Genomic DNA, 17,505 nt, shown 5'->3' on the forward strand with positions numbered 1-17,505 from the left:
CGGGAAAAATTCGAAAAAGTCGAAAAAGTCGGAAAAATTGGAAAAATTGGAAAAATCGAAAAGTCGGAAAAATCGAAAAGTCGAAAAAAGGGGGAACCCCCCCAAATAGCCAAAAAACGCCGAAAAGGCGACCGTGTGAGAGAAATTAGCGAAACCGATCGAACGGGCGAGCGAGCGAGCGAGCGAAGCATAACCGAGAACGTTCGCGGGCTGTTCCGACTGCACGGCGTGTATGCAGAGAGATGCGGTGCTGGCATACAAGTTTGGCAGATACGCATATGCATGTGCGTGCGTATGCATGTACGTATGTACGTTCGTATGTATTATGTATGCATGTGCGTTCGTACATATGCATGTGCGCATTTGTGCCAACTTGTGGACGCGACCACCTCGGAGAATGGGGAAAAAAAAAGAGAGCGGGTTCACCCCGTTTCCTCCATGCACGGCGTATTTTCTTGAGCCCCCCTGACACCGTGCCGACTTCTCAGCATGTACATAATTGTATAATTGTAAAAATATAAATATGTACACTTTTCGTATGCGCATGTTTAGTAATTTTTTTTTTTTTTTTTTTTTTCCCCCGTTTTCTCCCTGTCCCTCTGTATCATCCTCCCGATATGCCATGCTTTATTTTACCCCTACCCCGCAGAACATGGTTAACAGAGAAGAAGAGGAGAGCGCCAAGTCGGATGAGGAGGGAACCAAATCGGATGGGGAATGCACCAAACCGGATGAGGAATGCACCAAATCGGATGGGGAATGCACCAAATCGGATGAGGAATGCACCAAATCGGATGAGGAATGCACCAAATCGGATGAGGAATGCACAAAATCGGATGAGGAATGCACAAAATCGGATGAGGAATGCACCAAATCAGATGAGGAATGCACAAAATCGGATGAGGAATGCACAAAATCGGATGAGGAATTCACCAAAACGGATGAGGAATTCGCCAAACCAGATGAGGAAATCGCCAAACCAGATGAGGAAAACGGAAAAAAGAAATGCAAAGGAAGAACAAAAAATTACACTGGGGAGTTTTTAGCCCAACCGAATGACAGCCAAGAAAAAGATTGTTACGAGGAGAAGGGCACTCACGAAGGTTACAGCAAGAGAAGTGCAAGCAGTGACATGTCAGCGGACGGGCGCTTCGAAACGTCCGCCATCGAACATTGGGGTGGAAAAAAAGGAAGCCTTGCTTATGAAGGGGGAGAAGATGAGCAGGAGGAGCTCAGCGGCGCGGACAGAGAGGGAAATCGAAAAGCGAACGGTCATATCCCCTGCGTGGAAATTAAGGTCCAGCCAAAGGGTGAAAACACGTCTTCACCCGTGAGGGGATGCGGCAGCTGGGGGCATTTCCATCCGGGGGGAAGTTGCGCAGGGGAAGGGGCAGTGGAAGGAGCAGTGGAAGGAGCAGGAAACGAAGCATGGAACGAAGTAACCGCGGCAGGCGGAACGGGCCAAATGGGCCACCAAGGCCAAGCAACTCCAGCAACCCAAGCAACCCTAGTAGCCCCAAAGCGGAGCAACCGCCAAGGGGTCGAAGGGGATGAAAAATCAAGCGCCAATTTCACGTGCACGAGGGAGCACGTGGACCTGGGGAACGACCAGCAGAGCAGAGAAAGTGGCCGCATGCGTAATCGAGCGAAGGAGAAGGAGTGGTATTGCAAAATTGGTACCAACCCAACAGTCAGCACGATCCGAGCGGGGGCCATATGCGGGAATGGCTCAAATAATGCTTCCTGTAAAGTTGCCGGCGACTTTCGCGCATGCAAGGAGGGAACTGAAAAAAGGAAAGAGGAAATGAGCGGCGGAGGGGAGGAGCAAGGAGAAATTATGCGCGAAGGGGGAAACGAGAGGAGAGGCGAGGCCAGAAGCGGGGCCAGAAGTGAGGCCATAAGCGAGGTCAGAAGTGGGGCCATAAGCGAGGTCAGAAGTGGGGCCATAAGCGAGGTCAGAAGTGGGGCTATAAGCGAGGCCAGAAGCGAGGCCAGAAGTGAAGCCAGAAGTGAAGGCAGAAGTGAAGTTTTAAGCGGTGCCAGAAGCGGAACCCTGGGGAAACCCCCAAGCACCGACCAAAGCGTTGGCGCAATCAGCGATTTGGGCCATGCGAGCAGTAAATACACACAAAGTGCATTTGGGAAAAATTCTGACGCACCAAATGACGGTTATCACTTAGCAAATGGGGAAATAAGTCAGAACGATATAATTTTAAAAAAAAAAAAAATTACCCAAGAAGGTGCATTAAGAAGTACACAGCCAAGTGCACCAATAGGTACACCGCAAAGTGCGGAGGGTAATTCAAATGATCACTCCCCTGTTAACAGAAGGGCCAACTATAAAATTGGCAAAAATGTTTTGTTAAAAGGAGCAGCCACTTCCGAACGGGGCAGTGGCGACAGTAGAGGTAGTAGTGAAAATGGTGGAAATGGAGAAAAGGGTGGAAATGGTGAAAAGGGGGACAGCACCCTGCTCCCCGGTGACTTAGAAGAACACGCCCCCATTTTTGGCGAGCAGAATTGCGCAAGAGGCACCCTGATGGGTAGCGACGAAAAGTGTATAAGTGCACGGGTCAGTGGAAAGCCGGATGAAAAGTCGGATGCAAAGTCGGGTGCAAAGTTAGGTGCAAACTCGGGTGCAAGGGCGCATGCAGAGGCGCATGCACAATTGGGTGGAGCATCTGACGGATCAGCTGCTGAAGTAGCTGATGAAGTATCTGCTGAAGTATCTGACGAAGTATCTGATGAAGTATCTTCTGAAGTATCTGACGGAGCATCTGATGAAGTATATGGTGAAGCATCTGGTGAAGCATCTGACGGAGCATCTGACGGAGCATTTGACGGAGCATTTGACGGAGCATCTGGTGAAGTACCTGATGCTGCGCCCGATGCACACCTCGACGAGCAGTCGAATCCTCAGCCCGATCAAAGCCGAAGGAGAAAAGGAACAAATTTCAGCGAAAAAGAAAAAAAAAAAAAAAAAAAACATTTTTTAAACATCGGCAGGGGGAGTAACACAAGAGGGAGAAGAACAAACTTATCCATTGAGCATCATCACCATTACCAGTCGTGTTTTCACCCCAAGGGAAATTTTGCAACGCCAAGTACAGCCAAATATGGTAGCCCGCGAGATGAAAAGGTTAGTCCGCACTTTGGTACCCCTACACAGAAGAAGGATAATGTGAATAAGAATGGCCAGGATGAACCGGAGGAAGAAAAACTGCTTGTTCAGCATTCTGAAAAGAGAAAAACAGCTAAAAAGAATTGCAAAATGGACAGTAGCGACTTGATTGAGTTAGTTATGAGGTCGCACGGCAGCAGTTTGCATGGTAGTCAATTGCATAGCAGCAGATCGCATGGTAGTCAATTGCATAGCAGCAGTTTGCATATTAGCAGTTTGCATGGTAGCCCATCGCATGGTAGCCAATTGCATAGCAGCAGATCGCATGGCAGCCAATCGCATGGTAGCCAATCGCCAACAGTGATGAGTGGGGAAGAATCCGAGGCCAATGAGGAAGTGTGCGCCGTTGTAAATCATCCCAGAAGCAGGGGCTCTTACGTTCCTAAGCAAGAACGGAAGCCTGCACATGCTGAGGGGCAAAGTGGCGCAGAAAAGGAACCCCCAAGTGGGAGGTTATTCCCTGAAGGGGCATTCCCCCATGAGGAGGCAAAGCATGGAGGAAACAAATTTGTGAGTAGCAAGACGAATGAGCTGTCAAATGGAAAGGACAATATCTCCGAGGGTGTTCATAATGTTGAAAAGGCCCTTTTCGAGGTGCCCAATTTGAGGAGCAGTGCGCATGGCGAGAAGGAAAGCGTCATGCCGATGAGATTGACGTCCCAGGTGGGCACCCCCCAGCAGGTGAGTCGAGTGACGAGGATGAGCAGTTTGAAGAGGGCGCAGGAAAACAAAGGGAGAGACTTCGCTAAGTTCGCTAAGAGTAATGATGAGCATTCAGTAGTAGGGAGAATTCCAAAGGGGGGTGTCAGCCCCAAGGGAAGGAACCCTCCGGAGAAGGCGTCATCAGAAGGTGGCAGTGGGGATGATCATTACGATCGCCATGACGGTGGAGTGCCCAATGGGACCGCGGTCAAGGGGGGCTTCCCCTCGTCGTGCGTGCGAAGCAGTGAGCCAAGATGGAAAGAAGGCTCTGCAGTTAATGGACACACGTGCGATGGGAACATTAAGAGTGAAAGAAGCGATGACTATGAATACCAAAGTGGGGGAAGGTTCCCTGGGGAAGGAGCAACCCCTCTGGAAAAGGAAGGAGGAAAAGAGCACCCCAAGTTTTACAATGGCATTTGTGAACCTTCGAGCGAAAGTCACAGGATAAATAATAACTGCCTCGAGACGGCCGCTAGCAGGAGGGAGGACTACTACAACCAGGGTGTGCGGAACGAGTACGGCCTCAGGGAGAATAGGCAGAGCAGTTCCAGCCAGCTAACTGAGCTGAGTCGGCCAATTGGGCCATATCAGCTGCGCCAGCCAAATCGGCCAAGTGGACGAAGTGATGCCCCTCCCGTGGACGTGAAGAGCAACTGCGCCAGGGGACAGGAGCCGAGGGCGGCAACGAATGGAAGAAACTACCTGAACAAGTCAGAAATTAAAATTGAAGATTTCAATCTGCACAATGACATGCAAAGAAGGAGCATGAACAGGGAGAGCAGCACTCTGGATGATGAACTGCACCAGTGGAAGATGGAAGGAGGTGGAGGTTACGCGCATGGCGAGGGGATGAACCTCCAAGGTGGGTCGAATGACGACAAGAAGGGAAAAAATATGTTCGTAGTGAATGGGGGGGACACAATTAAGGAGGTGGAAGGGACGTGGAAAAATGATAAGTGGGTGGACGAGTGGGGCGAAGGAAATCGGAGGAGGGCAGAGGAGGACAAGTACAGCCGCAACGCCGATGAGGGTGTGGGTGATTATGAGAATTACCATACCGCTGACGAAGCTGCTGTCATAGCCGCTGACGAAGCGGTGGACGAGGAGGAAGCAAGTGAGATGTACGAAATCAAGAGGCAGATCGAGTACATCATGCAGAACGACGATATTGACTTCTCCCGGATCATCGTGAAGCCGAGCAAGAACTACGTCAAAATAAATTTATTCATCGATCGGTACATAAGGGGCTACGACGAACTTCAGAACAGCGATATGATGTTCTGCTTTGGGGAATCCAGCGAAGAAGACGTGATAAAGAGGAAGAAGAGCTCCGTGAAAGAAGGAGGTGCGGATGGAGATGGGAGCCAAAACGATGGAGTAAAGAGAGTGAAAAAAAAAAATGGAAGTTGGCCATATAAGAAAAAATACAAGCCACAAAAAAATAGAAGAATAAATTACGATGCCATTGATACCATGTGGCAGCCGCACTTCCATCCACACAACAAAGAATTTAGAGTGAGGTACAGATACAAAGGGGGCATGAGACTGAAAACGATTTCGTGTAAGCACTTTGGCTACTTGCCCAGCAAAAAAATATCCATTCTGTTTCTGTTCAGATGGCTACTATGCGGTAAGTATATTGCAGAGAAAACCAAAAGGTCAAGGCTATGCATCACAGATATTAATGATTATAATTTACCTGAGCTTCTCTCGAAAAGGAGAAACAGAAATAATGACTACATGACTGAAGATGAGTGGAAGGCTCTGGAAGAAAAAAATACCAAAGAGTTTTACGAGCACATACATAAAATTAATGATTTCTTGATGAGCAATTACAAAGATGATTCCTTTGTGAACCAGCTGAAGGTGATCATTAGCAGCTGTGACAAGCAGTTTAAGAAGGAGGAGGTTCTTAACATACTTAACCAGTGCCTGCGGGATAAGCTGAACAGCGAGCGGCGCAGGGAGGCTCTCATGCGGGGCGACGGCGGGGAAGGCGGCGAGGTTGGCAGGGTAAGCGGCGAGGTTGGCGGCGATGGCGGTGATGGCGGTGATGGCGGCGAGGTGGGCAGGGTAAGCGGCGAGGTCGGCAGGGTCGGCGGCGAGGTTGACGCGTCGCTGGGTAGTTCTCTGGGCAGCTCGCTTAGCGGCAAGATAAGCAGCACAGTTGGCGGCACAGTTGGCGGCACACTCGACGGCAAGATAAGCAGCACACACAGCGGCCGAAGAGACCAAAGCCGTGAGCCGAGGCAGGGACCGTTGCCTCTCTCGGGCGGCCCCCCGCTGAACAGCAAAAAGAGGAAGCTGCCATTCAACCCAGGCGCCGACCCGTGCTCCAAGGAGAGCATGGACGGGGGAAGCATCCACCATAGTAGCAGCGGGAGCAGTAAAGGGGGCAGCCAGGGGGGCAGTCAGGAAAGCTTCCACGGGAGCAGTCAGGGAAGTATCCACGGAAGCAGCCACGGTACCATCCACGGAGGCAACCACGGAGGCAGCCACAGCAGCAGTAGCAGCGTTGGCGACAGCATGGGGAAGGCCATCTTTGCCAGCAACAAGAGGATGAAGGACTCCTCTTTCGGAAGAGCCAACGGCGGTAGTGAAGGGGCCAAGGGGGATAAAGCACAGGTGGGGAAGAAGGACGAAAATGATGCCATGTGGAGGGGAGGATACAACAGACAAAATGGAGCCCATGCAGAGAAAGGAAAGGGGGATTCACCCTACCATATGGGGGTCAACAACATTGGGATGAACTACCTGCCCTTCCAGTGTGCCGAACCGGAATTGAGCGATGAAGCAGGAGGAAGGAGCGATCGCGCCAGAAATAGGAACCCAGAAGTGTGTAACGACAGAATGGTAATAGTCGATCACGGGGTGCATGTTGGCCACGTGGGGAGTTTATGCGATGGGTGTGACGGGGTGCGCGGAAGGGGCGAAAGTTTGGGGGCGAACGGGGGCGTCGCCCAGGATGGAGGAAGTGGGCAGATGGGAAGTGGGCAGATGGGAAGTGGGCAGATGAGAAGTGGGCAGATGAGAAGTGACCATATCAGAGGTGAACTGATCGAAAGCGGGCGTGCCCGCCGTGGGTCCAGCGGAGGGGAGCCCCCTCGCTCGCATCCCCCGGGCGGCAACCACCTTGCCAGTTACCCATCCTACGCAGACCTGGAGAAGCTTTCCAACACGGAAGAAATAAGGGAATATTACAATTCGCTCATAGAACTGAAGAAGTCCCTGTACGTCAGAAGTCCACAGGGAGACATGGATGACGAGGTGAGCTACTCAAATATTAACGACCATTTTATGGAGCTTCTAAATAAGGAGTCCCGCAGGAGCAGTAGCAGCAGTAGTAGTAGGCAGAAGAGAAACTCCAACGATTCGCTGGATGGTGAAGATACTACAGAGTATGACAAGTTTTTGTTCGCCATTTATTATGCCAACCGTGAGAATGCCGCAGCGGTGGGTTCAGCCAGGGGAGGATCAGCAGGATCAGCAGCGGGAGGAGCAGTAGCAGCAGCGGCAGGAGGAGGAGCAGCCGGGGGGATGTCTCCCCTTGGTGAAGGCACAGCAACCCCTGGCAAGAAGGCCCTACCTCCCCCCACGTACGATGAACGGAATACCCCAGCTGAGCGGATGCAGAAGAGCGATTTTAGCATGGACCAAAGAAACCAAGAAATGTTGGTAGCGAAATCTAGCGGTTCCTCTCTGCAGCATGAAAGTAATTTCCAAAATGGCTACCCCAATTTGAGCGACATGAATAGCTCTAAGAAGATAAGTAACGTGTCGACTTGCCCCAGTTTGGGGGTCAGTAGCTACTGCGTGGGGAGCCACACACAGGGGGAAAAGAAAAGCGTGTTGTCTTGTTCCGTGTCCAATGAGAGGAATAAAATTGGCAAAGACGTCACCAGCGAGGAGAAGTCCGACTGTGTGAAGGAGCAGTTGAAGAGGAAATCGTTGAACATGGTCGAGGCGAGGGAGCTGTTTAACTCGTGCGCAGAGAAGTACTCGCAGTTGATTTTTTCGGAGAGGAACGTATTTTCGAGGCACGCGCGGGGGGACGGCCAAGAGGAGGGGCACCGCCTGGCGGGAAGTCCCAGCGGAGCGGCATGCGGAAGTGCAGGGGGAGCGACATGCGGAAGTGCCAGCGGAAGTGCAGAAGGTACCTCAAACGGAAGTGCAAACGGAACCGCGTCCGATAAGCCCCGAAAAGGTTGCAGCCACGGGTGCGCGGATGACAACGAGCCCAGCCACCCTCCTGCGCGGGAAAAAATCGCCCTAGAAAATGAAAAATGCGTGAGGTGCACCGACGGTCGTGCCGAACAGCGTGCACACCAGAAGAATCAGCGAGAGTTTTTGTTCTTCCCCTCGCAAAGTGGTAATTCGGGGAAAGATGCCTCCTCCAGAAGTAAAAATGAGCCAACCAGCGAAGGGGAGCAGGCAGAACGAGAAGCGAAATTGGAAGCGGATCCACTTGACAGTTTAAAAAATGGCAACGCTATTGGAGGTGAAAACATGAAGGATACAATTGACATTCTGGTGAAGAGCAAGTACCTGCGCAAGCCCCAATACGACTACTCCCTCAGCAGCAACGTCGAGTGCTCCCACGAGCGCGGCAGAAGTAACTCCCGCTGTTTGTATTGCGCCTGTATGGCTGGCCTGGGTTACAACCGCAGTGTGGAAGGTGCGCTGAAAGGAGGTGACCCACAGGATGGGTACCTCCCCCGGGGCGAGGAGGGCGTGGAGAGGCACCACCTCCACCCCTGCGAAGGAGAAGGAAGCAACCCGCGCAGTTCGTCATGCCATTACAGCAGCAAGTGCGGCATCTGTAGCAGCTGTAGCAGCTGCAGCAACTGTAGGAACTGCAACAGCTGTAGCAACTTCATCAACTGCAGCAACTGCAGCTACTGTAGCTTTTACAGTAAATTGCTGCAGGCGTTAAGGGATAATAAGCGTGCCGAAAGGGGCAACACATATGGGATGAACAAGGAGTGCGAATGTGCAGGTAGGCACATGAGGAGGCATTTCGGCAACAGTGAGGGTACCAGTTTTACGAGGGACGACTGCAGTGAGGAGATGTTCACACCCCAAGCGAGTGCTGGCAACAACATGCCCCCCGTCGAGCTATGCAATCGTATTTTTAACTATATGATGCAAAAGGTAGGAAGCGAATGGGTCGACCGTGGCAGCGCGAAGGACATGTCCATTCGAAGTGAACAACGTCTTGGAGAAATGGAAGACGGCGCGAAGCAAAGAGCGATGGCTGATGCCATGTGGAATGGTAGAACCAGCTGGAGGAGCAAGAGAGAAATGATGAATGCCTTTTTGCAAGAACTGTTTAGTTCCTTTCCGAAGGACGACCAGGATGTGCATGGTGGCACTACACACTACAGTGCAATGCAGTGTAAGGACAGCTTGCCGGAGTACGCCGAAGGGATGTGGGGAGGAGGGGCTCAGGATGAAGAAAATGAAAGGGGAGAGTTCGCCGACTACACTGGGGAGAGCATCCCAGGGTATCATCACCGCAACTGTGGGCGCCCCTACGAAGGTATGAGGAACTTCCCCCACAGTGTCGCCTCGAAGGACGAATTTGAGAGGAGGCCTCCCCGGCTGAACGTGCCATACGTCCAAAGAAACCTACAAAGGCAGAAAGAGAGCAACCAGTTCGCCAGGAAATCACCAACGAACGGAATGCTCCCCCTTGGTGAAAAACAAACCGACTTCATAATGAATAAAGATAACTTTGAGTTAATTACCAACTTTATTAACGACGTTAAGGTGAAGGGCTACAGCGCGTGCGAGGAAGTGAAGGACCACCGGACCTTCCACGACCGGGGGAACAGCATCACGGACCATTTTCTGCCTCAGCGGGGTGGCAATCAGGGCGGCAGTCAGGGCAGCAGTCGGAGCAGCCAGCACAGCAGCGGGCAGGTGGCCCCGAAGAAGAAGGAGCATAACGGGCCCGATGGTGAAGGTGATAATTCCGAAGAAAGCGAAAAGGCAGGCGACGGCGAAGGGGAAGGCGACGGCGAAGGCGAAAGCGAAGGCGAAAGCGGAGGCGAAAGTCAAAACGGCGCCTCAACCGTTTATAGGCGAAAAACCCTAAATGAGAAAAGATTTAAAGAAAAAAGCCGCGGCAACTTGAACGGCATGTTGCTCGCCGACTCGATAAATAATAACGCGTGAAGGGGAGGGGTGGCCACACCGGCTGAAGTGCGAAGCGGCGGGGTAGAGGGAAAGGCGTCCTCGTCCAGTTGGCGCAGAAGAAGAGGCAAGTCGATTTTGTTCCAAGCGGAAGGAGACTCGCCGCGCCATCGTATCGCCGCGTCACCGCTTCATCACCGCCTCATCGTCACCGTTTCCCCCCCTTGGCCAGTTCCGCCGCTCCGGAATGAACTCCACTTTTCGTTCACCGTCGAGCATTTCACATGGCCAAAGTGGAAGGGAGCAGTGTGCGCCCAGCCGGCAGTTCATGGTGAGCAGTTATTGTGCTGAGTGTGCCGAGTGTGCCCAGTGTGCCAAGTGTGCCATTGCGCCTACTGCGTCTTTACTTTTGCGTTTTGTTTTATACGGGCGCGTGGGCGATCGACCGGCACATTCAGCCCCACTCCCTGCCTTTACATAATTACAGCTGGAGAGGGGGTGGCGTAGTTGGCAGTTTGTGCCATGTTGCTTCGGCTGGCAGGATGTGCCATTCCGACGTGCCTCCCTTTGGCCTTGCTCAGCGTGCCGAGGTTCTCGCCCCCTACATGAATAAATGTGTACACAAGTGCATTACGTGGGAGGACACCACGTGAGAGGAAGCCCCCTTTTTCTTTTTCTTTTTCTTTTTCTTTTTCTTTTTCTTTTTCTTTTCTTTTCTTTTCTTTTTTTTTTTTTTTTTTGTGACGATATTTTCCCGAAATGGTGGCCCTTCCCTCCCCCCAGTATGCAATTCCACAAGCATGCGCATTTTACAACAGTGAAAAATTTTGTTTTATGTACCGCGTAAAGTAATGGAAGGAGCAACAGCGATGGGGACGTCTGCGAAGGTCATCGCGTCGGACTTTATGAGTGTGACGATCATCGTGATGACTACCGTGATGACCGTTGTAATTGTGCCGCTGAGACGGCTGTGAGGCCGCTATGAGACCACCGTGATGGCGGCTTGATTGCTCTCACCTGGGCGCTTCAAACGAGGGCGACGCGCGCGAAGCTCCCTTTTGAAAGAGATCACTCTCGCGTGCAAACCATGTCAGTGCCTGTATGACCAGCATACGTGTGCACCCCTAACGTGCGAGCGAACGAGTGGTGATATGCCGCATGGGGGCCGACCCTCACCATTGGCCTCGAGCGTTTTTTACAAAAATGGTGTTGCTCAAACGGCTTTCAATCTCTCCGTCCATGTCTCCGATTTGTTTTTCTTTTTTTTGCATAGCTGGTGTAATGTGTACTCCCCGCACCTCCCCTGATGTGTCAGTCTCCTTTGTTTTAAACTCCGCTTTTACGCATTAGTGTTGTCACAAAGGAGTGGGCAAACAGGCACACGGGTGAGGTGATAGCAATGGTTGGCGAGAGGGAAAAAGGCGTGGGGGGATATTTGTCGCCCAGGTTTGTTCCCTATAGAGAAACACACAGAGGAAGGCAAACATGGGCAGGATTGTCTTCCCATTTTATAGGGAGGGGGAGGGTCGGCCTTATATTGTATTTACCCCCCCTTTTACTTTTGCCCACACGAAATGTTTTTTTTTTTTCCTTCCTTTCTTATCATAAAAAGCTTAGTGTGATTAAAAACCGTTTTAATTAAAAAAAAAAAAAAAAAAAAAAAAAAAAGGCATCACTTGTGTGATTCAAAAATTAAAAAGTATTCATATGACACAGTTGGAAGGATACATAGGGGGGTGGTTTTCTTTCCATCCGCACAAAAAGGGGATTTCCGCAATGTGATGGTGGCCCCTTTTCGCTGGCCCCAATGTGCCACACGCATGGGGATGACATGATCTGCTTTGGCTGACTATGAACCCCGCTGCTTTTTTCTTCCCCCCCGTCACAACTCCGTGGTGTACATAAAAATGGAGGGGTTGCCCGGGTTGGCCAGCTTATAAATGTCCGTGTCGTCGATGGGGGACTTACTATCATTCTCCATGATGTGGATGTCGCCCAGGTTTAGGCTCCTCCTTATAAATTCTACGTTGTTCTTTATTAGCTGTATTTCATCATAGGGGAGGCTGAGCTCGTACTGGTTGTTATTGAGTGTGACGTTGTCCTTGACTAGGAAGGTGGCGAAGCTGAGGATTTCCTTCTTCTCATTTTTGGGCAGCTTATTGACGTATTCGTTTTGCACCAACAGGTTGATGTAGTTGCTGGGGAGCTTCTTATCCTCACTGTTATTAATAATTCGGTTAAGAATTTCTATGATTTTTTTTTGCGTGTCGTTGTACTCCTTCGCGACGTACACGATGGCCTTGAATTTGGTTCCCTCGTCGTCGTCCTCCTTGTACGCTTCTGCTTCGAGGTTGGCCTCTCCCCCCTGGGCGGCGGCTCCCTGGTTGGCGGCAGCCCCTTGGTTAGCGGCTGCCCCCTGGTTGGCGGCTGCCCCCTCGTCTGGCGCGCGCTTCGCCCCGCTTCCACTTCCACCACCGCTAGCTCCACCGCTTCCATTAGCGCTACCCGCACCACCTCTCCCCCCCCTCTGCTTGTTACTCTTGTTGATGACCTTATCGTAGGACTTCCTAAAAATCTCGACGACGTTGAGGAGGTTGTTGTACTGCTTGTGCATGACGATCGAGTAGCTGGTGTCGTCCTGGGAGGGCCACTTCTGGTTGACGAGGAAGTCCTCCTTCTTCAAAATGTAGGTCCAAATGTGCTCCGTCACATGGGGAATCAGGGGGTTAACGATCAGGCAAATCCTTTCAATAAAAAAATTGACAGTCTCCTTATGCATGTGAATCTTATCACACATAATTCGGTAGGTGTCCCTCTTCAGCAACATATCGTAGAACCCATATTTGAGGACGTCCCTAAAGAGCAGCTTCTCATACGCCTCCTTACATTTATTGGTCAGGTAATTAATTTCATTTTCAAAAATAGAATCTATAAAGGTTTTCTCTCCGCATCTAAAAATGTACACATTATTTTTCGTTTCGATGGAGAAGTTAATCAAATTGTATAGTTTCATGATGGCACTGTTCGCCGTGTCTGTGTTAAAATTGGCGTCTTCAATTGAATCGCCTGCATCTGCCAGGGCTATCCTGGTCCCATCACTTGTATACAGATTTATACTCTGCTTTAGGGTAATAAAATTGCCCTTACTTTTGGACATTTTCTCTTTATTTACTAGCACATGTCCATTGCAGAAAAATGATTTGGGGAAATATTTAACCGTTTCGTATGCATCCAAATCCAGTTGATCAATTTCGTTGAGTATTTCTCCTTGTCTTTCTAAGATGCTCTTATCATCGTTCGTCTCCTTCTGCTTATTGCTGTATGTTTTTTTTCCCCAAATGGCTACGTGGTTGAATAGGGCCATGGTCAAATGGTTAAATATTAGGTCCTTGCCCGATATCCTTACGTCGAAGGGGTACCAGTATTGAAACTCCCTTCTCATTCTTTGCAGCTTTTCGGCACTAATATTTTTGCTGACCCTTTCCGTTTCTTCGCTAATGTCAAAGACGTAGTTGAAGAAGGCATCGTTGAGGTCCGCCGCGTCGATGTCCAGCAGGCCGCGCTCGCTTCCGTCCACGTTGCCCTGCAGGAAGTGGCTGATCGTGTAGTACGCCATGTAGATGGTCGAGTCTGACAGGCTTTCAATCAGCTCCTTCTCGGCCTCGGCGCCGGGTTGGGCGGCGCTCCCTTCCGCGGTTCCTTCCGCGGTTTCCTCTGCGCTTTCCCCGTGGTTAGCGGCCCCTTCTCCGCTTCCCCCCTGCTGCATCGCCCCTTCCCCGCTTCTCCCCCCCTGTAACGCATTAAAATCGGGCATGAGGGTGCCCAGCCCGTAGGCCCTGCTGCAGGACCAGTCGTCCAGCCAAAAAATCACGTGCTGCAGCTGCTTCTGCAGGACCTCATTGTACGCCTGGAAGTTGTTCTTCTTCATCTGAATCAGCACGTCTTTTTTGAAGTCCAAATTTCCGTAGTTGATGTACCACTGATTGCACAAAGCAGCGATGCACTTGACGTTGTTCCTATCGATGACAAGCACCTCCGGCTCGCTGTAAAGGAAGCCCTCATTATTCTTTACTATATACTGCTTGACCATCTTCCTGCAGTGGTAAATTTTCATACCCTGGTACGGTTCCACCGTCATGGTGCCTTCAAAATATTGCTTCTTGTATAGGCTTTCCTTAACCTTCTGTAGCTTGGCATCCTTATAGGAGGATATTTTCTCTAATTCGTAGAAGTACTTGCCCGTGTTGGCCCCGATTTCTGGCAACTGAATGCAGGAGCAGCTTTCATTGTGCAGGAATTCCTCCTTCAGATTGTACTTTTCACAGTAGTATGCCTGCTTCCTTTTTATATCCTGCAGACAGGCATAGTCGTCTGCACTATCGCTCGACACGCATGGAACGATCGCCGTGGCGATGTTCATTTTGATGGTGGTCATGGGGAGAATGTACAGGTCCTTGTTGGGGGAAAGGTTTGAGTAGGTCCTCAGGCCGACCAGGTCTTCCCCCTTGACCTTCATCAGGATGAGGAGGTCGCCCAGGGGGGGGAGGGCGTCTTCTCCGCCGCGCGGGCTGGACGCCTCGGGGAAGCACTTCGGCGGGGCGGTGGTCTGCGCGGTGGTTTGGCCAAGCGGTTGGCCAATCGCTTGGCAGTTAGCCTGACCGCTCGTTTGGCCGCTTGCCTGGCCAATCGCTTGACCGCTCCACTTGGCCCCCCCGCGCAGCATCGGTATTACGCCCTGGTAGGCCAAATTGTACAGGCTGTTCTCCGAGCAGATGTAGACATTTTCGCACACGTTGGCAATCTCCTCCTTCGTCATCACATTATTCACGTAGTTCTTATCCCCGTAGTGCAGCCTCTGCTTGCTGAACCCTAAGGTGACGTAGTAATATTCACCCGGATTCACGAAGGTGTAATTCTGCCCATAAGCCGTCTCTGGTTTTAGGGTGCTCGCCAGAAGGACAATTTTTTTTTGGCTAAAAAAATTTTCACTCATAATTTTATTTTTTAAAAAATCGTCTCCTTTTTCGCAAGAGGAATTCGTATTTACATTTTTTAAATAAATTTGGTAAAACTCCTTATAATCATGCACATATATTTTGATGAGGGTAAACTCTTGGCACTTGACTCCTTCTCCTTCGGACCTCTCATGGTCTGCACAGGCCTGGTTGTTCACTCGGCTGAAAATGGTGATTCTGCTTCCGTAATAAATTAGGTTCTTCTTATAGAGGGTATTAAAGTGCCAATTGACAAACTTGTCGTAATAGGGGTTCATGTTGGTCGTGATGAAGGACCTCCTCCAGTCGCAGAAGAGGCCCCAAGAATTCAAATGCTCCTTCGCTTTCGTGGAAAAATAATAGCACCAATATTGCGGATTCTGAAAGTGGTGTATTTCTTCGTCGCTTATGTCCATTTGCTTCATAATTTCGTACTGCGTGTTTTGCTTGGACCCTTTAGACTGGGCTTTGCTTTTGTTCGACCGGAAGACCGTTGCGTCTGTGGGTTTTGTTGCGTCTGTCTGCTTCGTCGCGTCTGCGGGTTTTGCCTTGTCTGTCTGCTTCGTTTGGCCTGCTTCTTCCTCCGGCTGGGGAGTGGCAACCGCATTTGCCTCCCCCACTGGGCTACCATCGCTGACCTCCTTTTTACTACCCTCTGGGGAGTTCCCCAGCACTTTGCCCTTCAACTCGTTCTTTAACTTATCGGCACACACAACGATCGGGGTGCCCGTGCAGTGGAAAGCAAATGGAAGCAGCACATTCTGACACGTCATATTTTTGTAGCGCACGAGGAACTCCAACTTGCTCAACGTGAAGGCGTGCCCTATGTGTAACAAGCCATTCATATATGGGTAGGGGAAATTACCCGTGAACCTCGTCTCGCTGTTTTCGGCGAATTCCTTTTCGTACACATTATGTTCCTTCCACAGGTTCTGTATGTTCTTTTCTATGTTCAGTAGGTTCATTCGCCGAGCCATGGTTGGTGGCTTTACTGGGGGGCGATGTGGCGGGAAAACCAAGTGCTTATCTGGGTGAGGACAAACCGCGTGCAGCGCGATCACACCACATGCGCACTTGGGAAGCGGCGCCCGCGTCTGCCTCTGCTCGCCGGGGGGGCCACACGTGCAGCGGAGCGGCGACAGAGGAGAAGCGGTAAAGGTGTACCGGCAAAGGAGCGGCTGCAGCGGAGCGGCGGCAAAAGGGTGCGCTTCTCAGCCCAATTTGTGGCGCAATCGCGTCCCCCCTGGCCGCCAACCCGGTTGCCACTTAGGTCCCTCCCCACGGCCGCTCCCCCTCAGTGCACGCTCACACAGTTGAGATTGAGAGCCACACGTGGAGACTCCGGCTGCAACAAAAAACAAAACAAATGGAGCGAAACAAAGCGCGGAACGTGTCGTTCAAAATGTTATATGCATAAACGTACAAATCGACTTGGCGTGCTGGGCCCCCGACGAGATGATCGTACGGACACCTGCGTTCAGCGCTCACGCCACAGCCATCCACGTTCGCCCGAGTGCGTAATGCGTCGCAAGGGGCTTTCTTAAAAGGGGGGCCGCCGTGCGTATGTAGAGGAGGCAGGTTGGGAGGCGCACTCACGTAACATATGTACATATATGGAAACACAAAAATATGAACACGTATAATGGGGGAAACACAAAAATATGAAAATGCATAAAAGGGGAAACACAAAAATATGAAAATGCATAAATATAAAAAAATATATAAAAGGTGTACGATGGAAAAGTTGTGAAACTTTAAAAAAAAAAATTATAAAAAAGCTGAACAAAAAAAAAAAAAAAAAAAAAAACGCATACATATGTATGTATATATCTGGTGAGCATGTGCGTATATAAAGGAGATGCATAAATCTCTTCATATGCCGTATGCATTCGTGATGCTTTTCTGCGTGCTTGGTGTTTTGCTTTCATCTGGGTTAAGGGGGTTTGCGAGTGGAGTTTGTCGCATCGCCTTCATGTCGGCACGGCGATTTCGCGAAAAAAGGGGGAAAAAAAAGGGGGAAAAACGGAGATGTTTGCTTCAATCCCTTCACCCGCTGTTCGCACGGGCATAGATCACTTTATGTGCGGGGAAGCCCAGCGCAGGAGGGCATGTGGGGGTAAAACGCGCGCCGGAACTACGCGCAATGGCCTTTTTTTTTTTTTTTTTTTTGGCGCGCGGGAGGATGGGCATAAAAGGGAGGTTTATACATACGCGGCCGCTTTCCTTCGCTACGTTGTGAATGAATTTGTTTTGTATGTCCATCAGGTGTTTGTATGTCATTTGGGGCGAGCGCCTTGTCGCTCTTCGCTGACCCAGTTTTGCGTGGCTCACTTTTTTAATGCGCAATTACGTTCGCGTGGCCACATTTCATCTGGCAGTTTTCTCCCTGCAGAGATGTAACAAAATGTAATGCTCCAGGTATGAAGCGGGAACACCCCCACCTGGATGCCATCAACTCTGCGTTGCTCCCACCTCCTTGCGGTTAGGCAT

The 17,505-nt window shown here is 50.7% G+C and overlaps 2 protein-coding genes across 2 annotated transcripts, besides 7 other annotated features; one reads left to right on the top strand and one right to left on the bottom strand.

The window, feature by feature from the left end:
- Positions 1-652: 652 nt before the first annotated feature.
- PVX_114260 (hypothetical protein, conserved) lies at positions 653-10,063 on the top strand (the record flags this gene model as incomplete). The annotated part of the gene is made up of 1 exon (XM_001616190.1): positions 653-10,063. The coding sequence occupies one exon, from the start codon at positions 653-655 to the stop codon at positions 10,061-10,063; it is 9,411 nt and encodes a 3,136-aa protein (XP_001616240.1).
- Positions 930-954: a microsatellite.
- Positions 3,466-3,497: a microsatellite.
- Positions 10,064-11,035: 972 nt separating the features above from the next.
- Positions 11,036-11,091: a microsatellite.
- A 319-nt stretch (positions 11,092-11,410) lies between these two features.
- Positions 11,411-11,433: a microsatellite.
- Positions 11,434-11,903: 470 nt separating this feature from the next.
- PVX_114255 (hypothetical protein, conserved) lies at positions 11,904-15,992 on the bottom strand (the record flags this gene model as incomplete). The annotated part of the gene is made up of 1 exon (XM_001616189.1): positions 11,904-15,992. One exon carries the CDS (start codon positions 15,990-15,992, stop codon positions 11,904-11,906), a length of 4,089 nt encoding a protein of 1,362 aa, XP_001616239.1.
- Positions 14,732-14,752: a microsatellite.
- Positions 15,232-15,252: a microsatellite.
- Positions 15,619-15,650: a microsatellite.
- Positions 15,993-17,505: the final 1,513 nt, after the last annotated feature.

Source organism: Plasmodium vivax, chromosome 11 (genome assembly GCF_000002415.2).
Source record: "Plasmodium vivax chromosome 11, whole genome shotgun sequence".
NCBI classification, from domain to species: Eukaryota; Apicomplexa; class Aconoidasida; order Haemosporida; family Plasmodiidae; genus Plasmodium; species Plasmodium vivax.